Below are 15,754 nucleotides of genomic sequence, written 5' to 3'. Positions count from 1 at the left end.
CTGATGAAAATGTATTTCTATGACTGAAGGCTATTTCTAAGTTAATACAATGGGCAGGAGAAGATGGTTATCTATGCAGTATTGATCTTGGCATCATTTAGGCCATTTCAACTATTCTATTTCTACATGTTTATTCATTTATGACTAAAAAGTCATGTCAATGTGAGTCACCAGGTTGCCATTTCTAAGGTCCTAAAGGTTTTCAAGGAATGAAATATGCATATTTATTTCTTTGGTTTTACATGCAGAAGAGTTTGGTGCAGTGTGATAGAGATAGGGTCTTCTTGTAAATTCACGGTCTCTCAAAACAATTAAAATGTGGTAGCAAAAGCCCACAGAACGGTGCTAAACCCCAAAGTGCCAAAGACAAGTACAGCTTATTCCTTCAGCCCTTTCCCTATCTTCAATCTCTAGTCTAACTAGGTTTGACATTTCTTTTCTCTCTGTATTCTATGCCATTCTTCCTTCACTATTTCAGATTATGTTCCTAACTAAATTTCATTCTCCTCATTTAACTCTACTCTCCACTTTTCATCTTAATATCCTTTGAGTGATTCAAGTCAGTTCAGTTTCTTGGCTTTCTCTAATCTGCCCAGTGCTGTGCTCATCCCTGTATGTATTAAAAATCAACCAGCTATAGAGACCTGTCATTGAAGACATTACAAGCTTATGGGTAAAAAATGATAGAGAGTGATACACAAGGTGCTACTGACTCAATTAAGAAAGAGCTCTCAGGGCTTCCCTGGTGGCGCAGTGGTTGAGAGTCCGCCTGCCAATGCAGGGTACACGGGTTCGAGCCCTGGTCTGGGAAGATCCCACATGCCGCGGAGCAATTGGGCCCGTGAGCCACAATTACTGAGCCTGTGCGTACAATGAAGAGTGGCCCCCGCTTGCCACAACTAGAGAAAGCCCTTGCACAGAAACGAAGACCCAACACAGCCATAAATAAATTAGTTAATTAAAAAAAAAAAAAGAAGAAGAAAGGGCTCTCAGCCCAGCTGAGAGAGCCCAGGAAAGCTTTTTGGAGGAGACGGATGAAATATAAACAGAGATCTGAAAGGTGAACAGGATTAGTGGGCACAAAAGAGCAACAAAGAGTGTATGGAATGACATTCAAGGTAAAGAAAACAGGAGGAGCAAAGGCATGGGAAACCACAGGATCCTTATGGTACACTGGAAAGTTAGTCAGTTTCCCAGGCTAATGAGGCCCATCTCTCACTATGCATTTTAGCATTTTAGAGCTTTTTGGTAAAAAATTATATTCAATTTATAAATGTTTTTAAAGTTGGAAAAATGCTGTCATTTGTGTTTGTTTCTGTGACATTTCTGTTAACACTGCAAACTCTGTGGTTCATCACTGAATTGATCTAGCATGGTTTCTAGAAAGTACAAAGTCTGTAATCTCAGAGGAATTTAATGGCTTAGAAGTACTTGATAAAGTGTATCTGATATTTCATATTTGGCTCATGAATTAATATGATAACATGGTAGTTGGAAAGAAAATAAGAAAACATATTCAAATAACTTGAATTATGATAAACAAAATAAAACTAAAAAAATGAGCTACAAAAAGATGGCATTATTTAGGCAAAGGTTTCTATTCTAACTTCTAATTTCCCTTTACACTGCACATCTTCCTGTCTCTGCTCCATGTTATAAATAATAATGTTTCTATACACAAAGAATATTTCTAGAGAGGACCTTTCAAGTAGAGGAAGATGTCCGCCTCCTGGGGATAGTGCATTTATGTGGGTGTATATGTGCGTGTGCACACATGCATGTGTACACTGCTTAGGTAAGACCAAGAATGGATACAGTCTTTAACTGAATGTCTTCCAAGCACCTTATGATTCTGGGTTTCAATTACAATGACCACTACTATAGATTTGGGGATCACAAACCAAAGGACATAATTAAATTAAATCATTTTAAAGGTCCAGTCAAACTGGAGTCTGTAAACAAGCTGTTTTTCTTGTTTTGTACTTCTTCCATTCTTCTGGCTCCTCTAATCACCATAAAGCAATCTCCCTTTTAAATATACCTGACTTTCCATTTCTAAGTTATTCTATCGCTGTTACTGGCAGCTAAAGATAGTGAGAATTAGTTTATGATTTAAAGTGTAAAATCTTTTTACACATTTTAGTATGCCTACCATAGAAATTGTGCAAACAAGTACTATTATAATTTAAATATATATACATTTAGGTTTTTCAAAAATTAAGAACTTTGTATCAAACGATCCTTTTCTAAAAAAATAATCACTGGATTTAAAGACAATATAAGTCACCGTGTACGTTATATTTTATGAACATCATACAGCTCTGTTGTTGGATATCTTTTTCTTCCCTTTAATATAAATCACAAAATATTTAAAATGTTAGGGGTTTAAAATATCCATGGTTAAATATTAGGAAGTGAGCCCAAACTGCAGAAACTGTGCCTAAAATATGTGCTATGTTTCAGAGTTAACTATTTTTCAATTGGTTATTTTCAAACTATTATTCAACATACAAAACACATGGCTCTAGAGAAGTTCTTCCAAGCACAGAGCTAGTTAATAAGACACATAGAATATTTAACTTCACACATGAAAGCAGGAAGGTACAGATAAGCATTATTTTCCACCAAAAAACAAACCTTAAGGAAATAGTTGTTATTGTTATTGCAGTTGCCAGACACTCCTTGCAATTCAGCCACAGTGTTCTAAAACGGTTGACAACAAAAATTAAAAAAGGCTTTTTCCCCCACTAGAGAGAGCAGCCTAATGAGAGAAAAAACACTGAAGTTCCAGTGCTTGCTGTAACATGAACTTTCAAGAACTAATACCCCTAACGCTTAGTTTCTTAGCCCTATACACACAGCATAAAGCCAGTTCACATTACTAAAAGGCCATCCATAATAACTGCAGTCTCTTGTTCACATGACACCAGCTGCTTCCAGACAGGGACAGCAAACAGCATGAGTCAAGTTTAATGTTATCCCTTTAATGCTTTTCACATAAAAATTACATTGTTGTAAACCTTTAACACATGCAAACCATGGCTTCCATTGTATCTCTGCCTCTAATTATTACATATTAACACAAGCAATAAAAATGCATATCCATGTAGGCAGTTGCTCTAAATGGTATTCAATACTTTAAAAGATTCTAAAAAAATAATGTCATGATACAGTTGTTAATAATAATTTCTAGTAATAAAAACAAATTATGAAAGAAAGATTAAATTATATTTTAAGAGAAGGAGGCTCGGTTTCTGGAGTGATGATTAATCTTGCTTTGAACTACTACACAAAGCGGCTTTGAAATGCCATATATACTCTAAGACTTTAAAGTGTAATAAATATTATATTTAAAGAAGCAAGACCAATATAATTTAAGAAGTGTATGTAAAATAATTCATTTTAATGTGAATGACCATTATAAACTTTCTAATTAAAAAAAGTGGTACAGTACCAGTTCATACTTCATTTCCAGTCTGAGCCCACAGTGTTTCACATTGCATATTGCTCTTTGATAGAAACAGATACCCAAAATATACATACATGACCTACGCTACAGAAAACATATACCAGAATTACATCACCTCACCATTAAAAGGTAAACATTGGTAACTGTGGCGTATGAATGGAAATTAAACTTGTTATTGAAAATAAAATCTAGTTGAAAAATTTACCATACCCCCAGAATTTCGTGGGATAGTGCTGACTGTCTGAGGGGTTTACTGAAATCCTCCAGGGTTACCTTTCAGATTGTTTAAAAAAAAAGGAAAGAAAGAAAGAAAAAGAAATGAACAATAATTCTATAAATCCAGAAGTACAATCACCCAATCACAGATATATTCAGATCTACGTTTAAAATTATTCAGTGGTTCAGATTTATACCTCCCTCTTCTTTATAGGATCCTCCCTTTTATTTTTCAGCCTTTAGGCAGAGCCATTTTAACTTTTTAAAAAATCATAATGTTTAACAGAGAATGAACAGAAACAGGAATGCAATTCAAACTGAACTGGGTGTTTGCTTATTTTAAACTCTATTCTAGTTTAAATATTTGAAGGAAAAAAACCAGAAAATTCAGAAATTTAAATGAAGTTTGGGTATTATCTATATATTTTAAATTCTACTGGAGTATGATTTATAATTTCTTAAAACATTAAAACAGATATATGTAAGTACACACAATACATAGTAAGGTATTCTTAATCCTAAATATGGTTCTGATAAGACGCCCACTGAACTTTTACAATTTCAGGATATATTTCTCACATTGCAATGTTTTCCCTGTAGGCAATTCAAGCAAGCAACTCCCCTCTGTCAATGTGACAGGTTCCAAGTTAGAATCAACCTTGGATTATTTGACCAAAACCAGAGCTATCTATTCTTCAGTAGACAAAGCTGATCTAAGTGCTGACTCTGGAAATTAGCTGGATGAACATGGCTGTTCTGCATTTAATTAGAGGTTTTCCTGGCTGGCCCAGGGAATGTCACAGGGGATATTATCAAATAAAAACGATCCTAACTTTGAAATCATAGGATGATTCTATAAATGATAAGAAAAACAAGAAACCAAGTGATTGATTACACAACTCAGAGTTAACAAAGATATGTAAATCAATAAATTGTTCAATTACATATGAAATTAAATCAATTTTTCAAGGACCATTTACTCACTGGATAACAAATATTGGTTCTTCTCATTTCCATTATGTCTCTTACTTTTCATTAACACAGAGAGAGAATAAATAAAAAATAAGGACATAACACTCAGATCAATCAATTTAACAATATCTGGTTAAATTGTAACCAGATAGTAAAAAATTAGTAAAAAATGAATTCAATCAAGTAAATAAATTAACATGTGTACACAAAAAGTAGATTTTTATTATTTGCAGGGTTTTCATCTCTCCGATGCACAGAAAATTAATGGTAGGTTTTAGTTGGGCATGCATTGGTGAGGCAGTGTGTAACACACAAGAAAGAGAAAAAGGTACATCAGAGAGGAACACGAGAGAGAAAGAAACAATGGGAAAGGGTTCCTTGACCTTTTCAATAAAGTGAAGGTTACTTGGAGTAGCATAACAGCAAGCACCTGCTTTCTATTTCTACAACGTACAGACAGAAGAAAAAGTTTAACCTAAAGCTAAACTCTGTTTTTTTTTGTAAAATAGTTGTATACTTAGCTATTCTTCCCTTTAAGCCCTATCTTCACAGGCTACTTCTGAATTAAGTATATACCTATAGTAAAATAATTCTGCAAGTTTTCAATCCCCCTATTATTAGAAATATAGAACAAAGAGTTACAGAACCTAAGTATTACAAGAAACTCCATAAGCCAAAACAGGAATCTTCCTTCCAGCATCTCTTGTTCCCCAGTTACTCTGTGTGTGCCTAAAAACAGACAGACCCATCAGTCTACTCCATTCAAAATCAGCAGTGTGTTGCAAAGAGTCCAGGCCTTGGAGCCAGGAAGACCCTGTTCCCATCCTAAATCTGGCAACTACTAGCTATACAACTAGAAAAAGCCTCAATTACTACATTTTTAGAAAAAAAAAAAAAGATTCTTCTGCTTGCTGTAAAGATTACATGAAATCATGTAGGAAAGGCACCTGGCCTAGTGCCTGGCACTGAATATTTATTTACCCTCCTTGCCCCTGAGAATTATCTGCTCAGGTGACAATCAACTAACTCTGCTTTCCTTATAAAAACAGGCAAACAAACAAACAAAATCCATATGATGTACTCCTAAGTATAAATGTTGAATGATAAATATTCCTTTTGCATTTAGTCAAATTTTTAAATTAGAGAAAATCTGATATTAAAAAAAAAGCTTTAGCTGCTTAAGTTGAAAACCTTGGGGGATGAATGTGATCATTTCCTCAAAATAACTGGAGGAAGTATGTAGTAAATGATCTAAAAATTTCAGTTGGGAAAAGCCTCAATTAAAGAACTATATTATTTTCCCTCTTTCCTTGATACACTTGATGCTTCATTTCACAGGCTCATGGAATATTAGAAACTGGAAGGAATTTAGAGATTTAGCCCAATACCTGTACTTTAAAGCAAAGACGCTGAGGTCCACAGAGACTGAAAAATTTGGCTTCCTCACCTTCCACCACTTGATGTCACCCGTACTCCCTTGAACCTCAGATCCAAATTCTTTCTAACAGAGTGAGCAGGTAAAAGCCAAACCTGCCGAGAATAATTCTACAATCCTAATTCAGGCTTGAAGCCAAAGCAAATCAGTGTCTCTGATAAAACACAAAACTGAAAACTAGGGAAGATGAAAGTTCAAATATTTGAGGAAATCACTTTTTTAGTTTCGAAATCCCAGATAACATTTTCATATATAATATCTTAGTATAGTAAAAAAACAAAAACAAAAACAAAAACAAACTTGCCATTTAAAGTGAATTCTGAAGGTGAAAAACTAAATCCACTAAATAGAATTCTAAGAAACTAATTCACTCAAGTGAAGAATTTCTAATGTTTACTCTTAGATCAACAGTTAACCGAAGCACCATCTTAAAATTTTCTACTATAATAAAGACAGAATACATCCTCACTATACTACAAACAGATGAAAAATTAAGATACATTTGGGTTAGAACACTCCAGACTAAAAATACATGAAAAATATTTGAATGTCTCTTTATTGATCTTCACTAGGTCCTGGCTAGAAACCAAGAAAAGTTCTGGAGAAAGAATATATTCAGATGAGTAGAGGTTGAACATATGAAGTTACACTATCCTTATTTATATCAGCTGGTATGAAGAAGAGTATTTGTTTTACCTGAGTATTTACTATGTTTATGAGGTATGAAATACTGCAACTAAATTGTTGATGGATCCTTTGACATGCCAATGTGAAACATATGCATGTTTAAACATGTTTATAATAAAGTATGTTGTCCCATTTTATCAATGTACATTTGGCATTTACATTAGAAATAGACCAGCATCTGTATTATATTACAACACACACGGGTTCCATAGAGAAGTTTTCACTTGGGGGTTAGCTTCTATTCATTTGCTTGATCTTCTGCAGAGAGCAGGATGCAAAATTATTCCAGTATGTATCTACTCTATGGGATATGTGCTGGTGGAAAAGCTTTGTTCTGCATTATGTTAGCACAAATCATAGTGAGCAGATCCAAAGAACTTTCTCTTCCTGGGGGGGAAAAAAACCTGAAAACACTCACCAATTTTCAGTACTTTTCTGTGTATGCTTGTGTATGTATATGTGCCTTTTCACTCAAAATGTTTCCCGATTTTTTTGAAAAAGTGTTACATACTTATTGTAGAAAATTTAGAAAAAATTGAAAAAATATAAAGCAGAGAAAATCACCTAATTCCAACAAAAAGATAGCTACTATTCACATTTTGGTATTCTTACCCTTTTTTGTTTCAGTGAATTTGTCTTAATACTGTGGTAAAAGAGGACTTATTTGATCCAGAAGTCTTCATACTGTAAATATGATACCATTATTTGATTGATAAGCTAATAACAAACGCAAGTAATATTTCCTTTCTGTGAGTTGAATGTCGACACATCATCCTTGAGAAACTGCAAAGACCTGTCATACTGTTATACGATAAAGAGAGGTTTATCAAGTAGGGATGTGGTAAGAAGAAATGAAGGAAAAAGAACGTTTGCAAATGCAACTTACCTCATCATCGTCGGCATCATACTGGGCATAGTGCTGTTCAAGCAGCTCTCTCTGGCGCCTTTCTTGTTCCAGCGTCTGGCTTATCAACTGGGCAACCTCACTCACTTGTCCTGGTCTTTCTCGCCCAATAACAAATCTATACGAAGGTTAAAGAAAACTGATATAGTTAGACTCTCCAGCAAAAAGGAATGCTAAGAAAAGTAACCAAGCTTCATATTTCATCAGAGTACATCAAACCTCAAAAAAAATAATACTACCTATATTTTTTGAAAGGTATGCCTGGGTAGAAGAAGAGGTTAGCTGAGCAATTAAAGTGATTTTTTCAGCCACAGCCCAAAGGAAAAGAAATGGGAAAAGTAAAGGACCATAAAAAATTATTACTTTAGGAGAAGACAAAACAGATGTAATCCATTCTACAGTACTTTACACATTTTTGATGCCCTGCAAAATGAAAGCAAGCTCATAATTTACTGTACCATTGAACTTCAGAATCATTTTCATAATTATGTCCTTTTTATAATGCAAAAACTACTTCAAAAATATTTTGAGGTATGGCATACCCTACGTGAGTAAATAAATAGAGAGGCACTGACCTTTTGCTAAGCAATTGTAACTCTGGAGATAAGAAAAAGAAGGGGAAACAAATGTAGTTTTTGTTTTTAAAATGAAAAACTAAAATAAGGAGAGGTGGCAAATTAGTTCATTTCTTTTGAAGAAAGATGCTATGAGGAAGGATGTGGCCTCAAGAAATAGAGTCAAGGGGAAATATCTGTTGATACTAATTCCTATAAGTATAAAGAAAAAAACAGGAAAGCCATTTACTTATTGCCAGCTAGTCACTTATGATACACCCTCATTGATACTATGGTTCTTCCTCAACAAATTAATATTCATTTTTTAACATCTTTTCACACTAATACATGGCTCTATTTTTCTAAAAATACAAATAATATGTCTCCATGATATAGTTTCCATATATTATTTAACTTCATTATTTTGGATGTAACTGTTTAATCTTGCTTCTATGCTTAACTGATGATTTCCTCTGATTATAATATGTTGCTATTTTCAATTACAATTTTAAATGAAATACTCTACCATTCTCTGTACAAATAAGGTCAAAATTTTTATACTTGGATGTTAGTAATTAAATGTCTTTTTAGAAATATTTTTATGTAGTTTCAAACAGGACTGTTGAAATTATGCTTGGGTATTCATTTATCATTTGAGTTATTTTCCTTCGGGAAATTACTAATTATTGAGTTGTAATAACTGTTTATATATTCTGGATATATATCCTTATCTATAAATGTTATAGATACATACACATACACAGATACATATATGCATACAAATCATATATGCATATGTTTGATTTATTACCTTCTCTCAATCTGTGGCTTGCCTTTTCATCTTCTTAATTGTGTCTTTCAAGGAAGTCCAATTTATCACTTTTTAAAAGATTGTGCCTTGTGTTTCCTACCTAAGAAATCTTTGCCTGATTTAATATTGCTAAGATTTTTCTCCTATTTTTCTTGTTAAAGTTTTGATTTTTTATTAGGTATGCGAAATCTTTCAAACTAATTTTCATGCATGATGCTTGGTAAGGGGGGAGTTTCATTATTTTCCAAATGAGTAACCAGTTGTTTCCATACCATTTCTTAAAAAGACTATTCATTACCACCACTTGAATTACTCAGGGACATTTGTTGCAAATCAATTGACCATGTACTTGTGTGCTGATTTTTGGACTTTCCAATCTGTTCCATTGATGTATTTATCCTTGTACCAATACCACACTGCCTTGATTACTATATAGTAAATCTTGAAACTAGGTGCTATGAGTTATCCAACTATGTATATCTTTTTCAAAATTATTTTGACTATTCTAAGTTATCTAAATTGCTGTATAACTTTTACAACCAGCTTGCCAATTTCATTTAAAAAGCCCATTGATGTTTAATTTGGTATTGGTTTGAATCTATAGATTGTGGAGAACTGACATCTTAATAATATGGAATTGTCTGATCCATGAACATGGTATATCTCTGCATTTATTTTTCTTTATTTCTATTGAAATATAGTTGACATACAATATTATGTTAGTTACAGGTGTATTCATAATGATTTGACACTTGTACACATTATGAAATGATCACCACAATAAGTCTAGTAACCATCTGTCCCCATCTTATTACAATATTACTGACCATATTCCTTATGCTGTAATATTACAACACCTTGACTTACTTATCATACAGCTAGAGATTTGTATCTCTCAAAACCTTCACCTATTTGGTTCACTCCTCACACACACCCCTCCCTCCAGGCAACAACCCATTTGCTGTCTATATCTGAGTCAGTTTTAATTTAAGTTTTTGTTTTGCTTTTCAGCTTCCAAATTTGAGATCCTGCATTATTTGTCTTTCCTTTCTGACACATTTCACTTAGTATAACACCCTGTAGATACATCTATGTTGTCGCAAATGGCAAGATTTCATTTTTTATGGCTAATATTCCATTGTATAAATATATCACTTTGTCTTTATCCTTTTGCCTAATGTTGGACACTTAGGTTGCTTCTGTATCTTGGCTATTGTAAACAATGCAGCAATGGACATTTGAGTGCATATATTTTTTCAAATAAGGGTTTTTGTTTTCTTCAAATAAATACCTGGAAGTAAAATTAGTAAATTATATTGCAGTTCTGTTTTTAATTTTTTGAGGAACTTCCATACTGCTTTCCATAGTGGTTGCACTGATTTACAATTCCAACAACACACAAGGGTTCCCTTTTCTCCACATCCTCACCAACGCTTATTTGTTGTCCTTTTGATAATAGCCATTCTGACAGGTGTGAGGTGATATCTCATTGTGATTTTGATTTGCATTTCCCTGATGATTAGTGATATTGAGCATCTTTTCATGTGTCTGTGGCCAAATGTCTTCTTTGGAAAAATGTCTATTCGGGTCCCCTGGCCATTTTTAAATAGGGTTCTTTGCTATTTTGATGTTGAATTATATGGGTTCTTTGTATATTTTGGATATAAATCCCTTATCATTTTGCAAATACCTTCTCCCATTCAGTTGGCTGCCTTTTCATTTTGTTGATAGCTTCCTTCACTGTGCAGAGCTTTTCAGTTTAATGTAGTCCTATTTGTTTATTTTTGCTTTTGTTTCCCTTGCCTAAGAAGATGTATCCCCAAAAAATGTATTGCTAGGACTGACGTCAAAGAGCATACAGCCTATATTTTTTTCTAGGAGTTTGATGGTTTCAGGTCTTACGTTAAAGTCTTTAATCTAGTGTGAAAAAGTAGTCCCGTTTGGTTATTTTGCAGGTAGCTGTCCAGTTATCCCAACACCATTTATTGAAGAGACTGTCTTTTCCCCATATTGTATTCTTGCCTTCTTTGATTGACTATTTAAGTGTCATTTTATTTCTGAGATCTCTATTCTGTTCCATTGATTTATGTGTCTGTTTTTGTGCCAGTACCATACTATTTTGAATGCTGTAACTTTGTAGTATAGTTTGAAATCAGAAGCATGATACCCCCAGCTTTGTTCTTTCTCAAGGCTATTTTGGCTATTTGGGGTCTTCTGTGATTCCATACAAATTTTAGAATTATTTGCTCTAGTTGTGGAAAAAATGCTTTTGGTATTTTGATAGGGATTGCACTGAATCTGTAGACTGCCTGAGGAGCATTTTAACAATATTAACTCTTCCAATCCATAAGCATGGAATATATTTCCATTTGTTTATTTCATCTTCAGTACCTTCCATCCTTGTCTAATAGCCTTCTGAGTAAAAGTCTTTTACCTCCTTAGTTAGGTTTATTTCTAGATACTTTACTCTTTATGATACACTTGTAAATTGGGTTGTTTTCTTAATTTCTCTTTCTGATATTTTGTTGTCTGTACAGAATTACAGGAGATTTCTGTATATTAATTTTGTAATCTGCTACTTTACTGAATTCATTTATTAGTTCTAAGTTTTTTGGTGGTGTCTTTAGGATTTTCTATATATATAGTATCAGGTCATCTGCAAAGTGACAGTTTTAATTCTTCTTTTCCAATTTGGATTCCTTCTATTTCTTTTTCTTGTCTGATTGCTGTGGCTAGAACTTACAATACCATATTGAATAAAAGTGGCAAAAATGGGCATTCTTTGTATGCAGAAAATTATAAGACACTGATGAAAGAAATTAAAGATGATACAAACAGATGGAGAGATATACCATGTTCTTGGATTGGAAGAATCAACATTGTGAAAATGACTCTACTTCCCAAAGCAATCTATAGATTCAATGCAATCCCTATCAAACTACCACTGGCATTTTTCACAGAACTAGAACAAAAAATTTCACAATTTGTATGGAAACACAAAAGACCCCGAATAGCCAAAGCAATCTTGAGAACAAAAAATGGAGCTGGAGGAATCAGGCTGCCTGACTTCAGACTATACTACAAAGCTACAGTAATCAAGACAGTATGGTACTGGCACAAAAACAGAAAGATAGATCAATGGAATAGGATAGAAAGCCCAGAGATAAACCCATGCACATATGGTCACCTTATCTTTGATAAAGGTGGCAGGAATATACAGTGGAGAAAGGACAGCCTCTTCAATAAGTGGTGCTGGGAAAATTGGATAGGTACATGTAAAAGTATGAGATTAGATCACTCCCTAACACCATACACAAAAATAAGCTCAAAATGGATTAAAGACCTAAATGTAAGGCCAGAAACTATCAAACTCTTAGAGGAAAACATAGGCAGAACACTCTATGACATAAATCACAGCAAGATCCTTCTTGACCCATCTCCTAGAGTAATGGAGATAAAAACAAAAATAAACAAATGGGACCTAATGAAACTTCAAAGCTTTTGCACAGCAAAGGAAACCATAAACAAGACCAAAAGACAGCCCTCAGAATGGGAGAAAATATTTGCAAATGAATCAACTGACAAAGGATTAATCTCTAAAATTTACAGGCAGCTCATGCAGCTCAATAACAAAAAAATAAACAACCCAATCCAAAAATGGGCAGAAGACCTAAATAGACATTTCTCCAAAGAAGATATACAGACTGCCAACAAACACATGAAAGAATGCTCAACATCATTAATCATTAGAGAAATGCAAATCAAAACTACAATGAGATATCATCTCACACCAGTCAGAATGGCCATCATCAAAAAATCTAGAAACAATAAATGCTGGAGAGGGTGTGGAGAAAAGGGAACACTCTTGCACTGCTGGTGGGAATGTGAATTGGTTCAGCCACTATGGAGAACAGTATGGAGGTTCCTTAAAAAACTACAAATAGAACTACCATATGACCCAGCAATCCCACTACTAGGTATATACCCTGAGGAAACCAGAATTCAGAAAGAGTCATGTACCAAAATGTTCATTGCAGCTCTATTTACAATAGCCCGGAGATGGAAACAACCTAAGTGCCCGTCGTCGGATGAATGGATAAAGAAGATGTGGCACATATATACAATGGAATATTACTCAGCCATAAAAAGAAACGAAATTGAGCTATTTGTAATGAGGTGGATAGATCTAGAGTCTGTCATACAGAGTGAAGTAAGTCAGAAAGAGAAGGACAAATACCGTATGCTAACACATATATATGGAATTTAAGAAAAAAAAATGTTATGAAGAACCTAGGGGTAAAACAGGAATAAAGACAGAGACCTACTGGAGAACAGACTTGAGGATATGGGGAGGGGGAAGGGTGAGGTGTGTTAGGGCGAGAGAGAGACATGGACATATATATACTAACAAACGTAAGGTAGATAGCCAGTGGGAAGCAGCCGCATGGCACAGGGAAACCGGCTCGGTTCTTTGTGGCTGTCTGGAGGGGTGGGATGGGGAGGGTGGGAGGGAGGGAGACGGGGAGGGAAGAGATGTGGGAACATATGTATACGTGTGACTGACTCGCTCTGTTATAGAGCGGAAACTAACGCACCATTGTGAAGCAATTGTACGCCAATAGAGATGTTAAAAAAAAATAAAAATAAAAATAAAAAATAAAGTCAAAAAAAAAAAATAAAGGGCATTCTTGTCTTGATCCTGATCTTAGAGGAAATGCTTTCAACTCTTCACCATTGAGTATGATGTTGGCTGTGGGTCTGTCATATGTGGCGTTTATTATGTCGAGGTATGTTCCGTCTATACCCATGTTGTTGAGAGCTTTTATCATAAATGCATGTTGAATTTTGTTAAAAGCTTTTTCTACATCTATTGAGATAATATAATTTTTATTTTTCAATTTGTTAATGTGGTTATCACATTGATTTGTGGATACTGAACCATCCTTGCATCACTGGGATATAATCCTTTTAATGTATTGTTGAATTCAGTTTGTTAACATTTTGATGAGAATTTTTGCATCTAGGTTCATCAGTGACATTGGCCTGTGATTTTCTTTTTATGTGTGGTAATTTTGTCTGGTTTTGGTATCAGGATGATGCTGACCTCAGAACAAGTTCGGAAGCATTCCTTTCCCTTCAAATATTTGAAGTAGCTCGAGAGCAACAGATATCAATTGTTCTTTAAATGTTTGGTAGAATTCATTAGTGAGGCCATTTGGTCCTGGACTTTTATTTTGTGGGGCATTTTAAAATTACTGATTCAATTTCATTACTGGTAATCAGTTTGTTCATATTTTCTATTTCTTCCTGAATCAATCTTGGGAGTTGTACATTTCTAGGAATTTATTCATTTCTTCTAGGTTGTCTTCTATTGGTGTAAAACTGTGTAGTAATTTCCTATGATTCTTTGCATTTCAGTGGTGTCAACTGTAACTTCTCTTTCACTACTGATTTTATTTATTTGGGCTTTCTTTCTTTTTTTCTTGATGAGTCTGGCTAAAGTTTATCAATTTTGTTTATCTTTTCAAAGAACCAGCTCTTAGTTTCATTGATCTTTTCTATTTTTTTTTGTCTCTATTTCATTTACTTCTTCTCTGATCTTTATGATTTCTTTCCTTCTTCTAATTTTGAGTTTTGTTTGTCCCTCTTTTTCTAGTTCCTTTAGGTGTAAGATTAGATTGTTCATTTGAGATTTTTGCTGTTTCCTGAGGTAATGCTGTATCACCATAAACCTTCCTCTTAGAACTGCTTTTGCTGTGTTCCATAGATTCTGGATCATCGTGTTTCCATTTTCATTTGTCTCCAGGTATTTTTTAATTCCCTCTTTGACTTCTTCAGTGATCCACTGGTTGTTTAGTAGCATATTGTTTTGCCTCCATGTGTTTGTGTTTTTTGAAGATTTTTTGTTTCTAGTAGTTGACTTCTAATCTATTTAGCATTGTGGTAGGATAAGATACTTGATATGATTCCAATCTTCTTAAATTTAATGAGACTTGTTTTGTGGCCTAGCTAGTGATCTGTCCTGGAAAATGTTTCATGTGCACTTGAAAAGAATGTCTATCTTGCTGCTTTTGGATGGAATGTGTGTGTGTGTGTGTGTGTGTGTGTGTGTGTGTGTGTGTGTGTGTATTCTATGTGGTCTAATCTGTCATTTAAGACCAGTGTTTCCTTAATGATTTTCTGTCTTCATGATCTGCCTATTGATGTAAGTGGGGTGTTAAAGTCCCCTACTATTATTGTATTACTCTCAATCTCTCCCTTTATGTTTGCTAATATTTGCTGTATGTATTTAGGTGCTCCTATGTTGGGTGTACACATATTTACAACTGTTAAATCTTCTTGTTGGATTGATCCCTTGATCATTATGTGATGTCCTTCTTTGTCTCTTGCTGCAGTCTTTGTTTTAAAGTCTATCTTGTTTGATAGAAGTATTGCTACCCCAGCTTTCTTTTTGTTTCCATTTGCATGGAATATCTCTTTCCATCCCCTTATTTTCAGTCTGTGTGTGTCTTTAGATCTGAAATGAGACTCTCCTAGGCAGCATACATATGGGTCCTGTTTTTAAATCCATTCAGCCTCTCTATGTATTTTGATTGGAGCATTTTAATCCATTTACAGTAAAGTAATTATTGATAGGTATGTACTTATTGCCACTGTGTTTACTGTTTTGGGGTTTTGTAGTTTTGTTTGTTTCTTCTTCTTTTGC

The 15,754-nt window shown here is 34.2% G+C and overlaps 1 protein-coding gene across 4 annotated transcripts in view; it reads right to left on the bottom strand.

Annotated features, from left to right (window-relative positions):
• PPP1R9A (protein phosphatase 1 regulatory subunit 9A) overlaps positions 1–15,754 on the bottom strand; it is a 318,597-nt gene that overhangs the window by 91,308 nt on the left and 211,535 nt on the right. For all 4 annotated transcript variants that reach the window (XM_007450653.1, XM_007450652.1, XM_007450654.1 and 1 more), the window contains one exon: positions 7,666–7,801. In XM_007450653.1, the coding sequence (XP_007450715.1) occupies positions 7,666–7,801 (136 nt within the window). The remainder of the gene's footprint in view (positions 1–7,665; positions 7,802–15,754) is intronic.

The sequence above is a fragment of the Lipotes vexillifer genome, unplaced genomic scaffold (genome assembly GCF_000442215.2).
Source record: "Lipotes vexillifer unplaced genomic scaffold, Lipotes_vexillifer_v1.1 scaffold172, whole genome shotgun sequence".
NCBI classification, from domain to species: domain Eukaryota; kingdom Metazoa; phylum Chordata; class Mammalia; order Artiodactyla; family Lipotidae; genus Lipotes; species Lipotes vexillifer.
The sequence above is the reverse complement of the archived record's forward strand: the minus strand, read 5'-3'. Positions and strand labels throughout refer to the sequence as shown.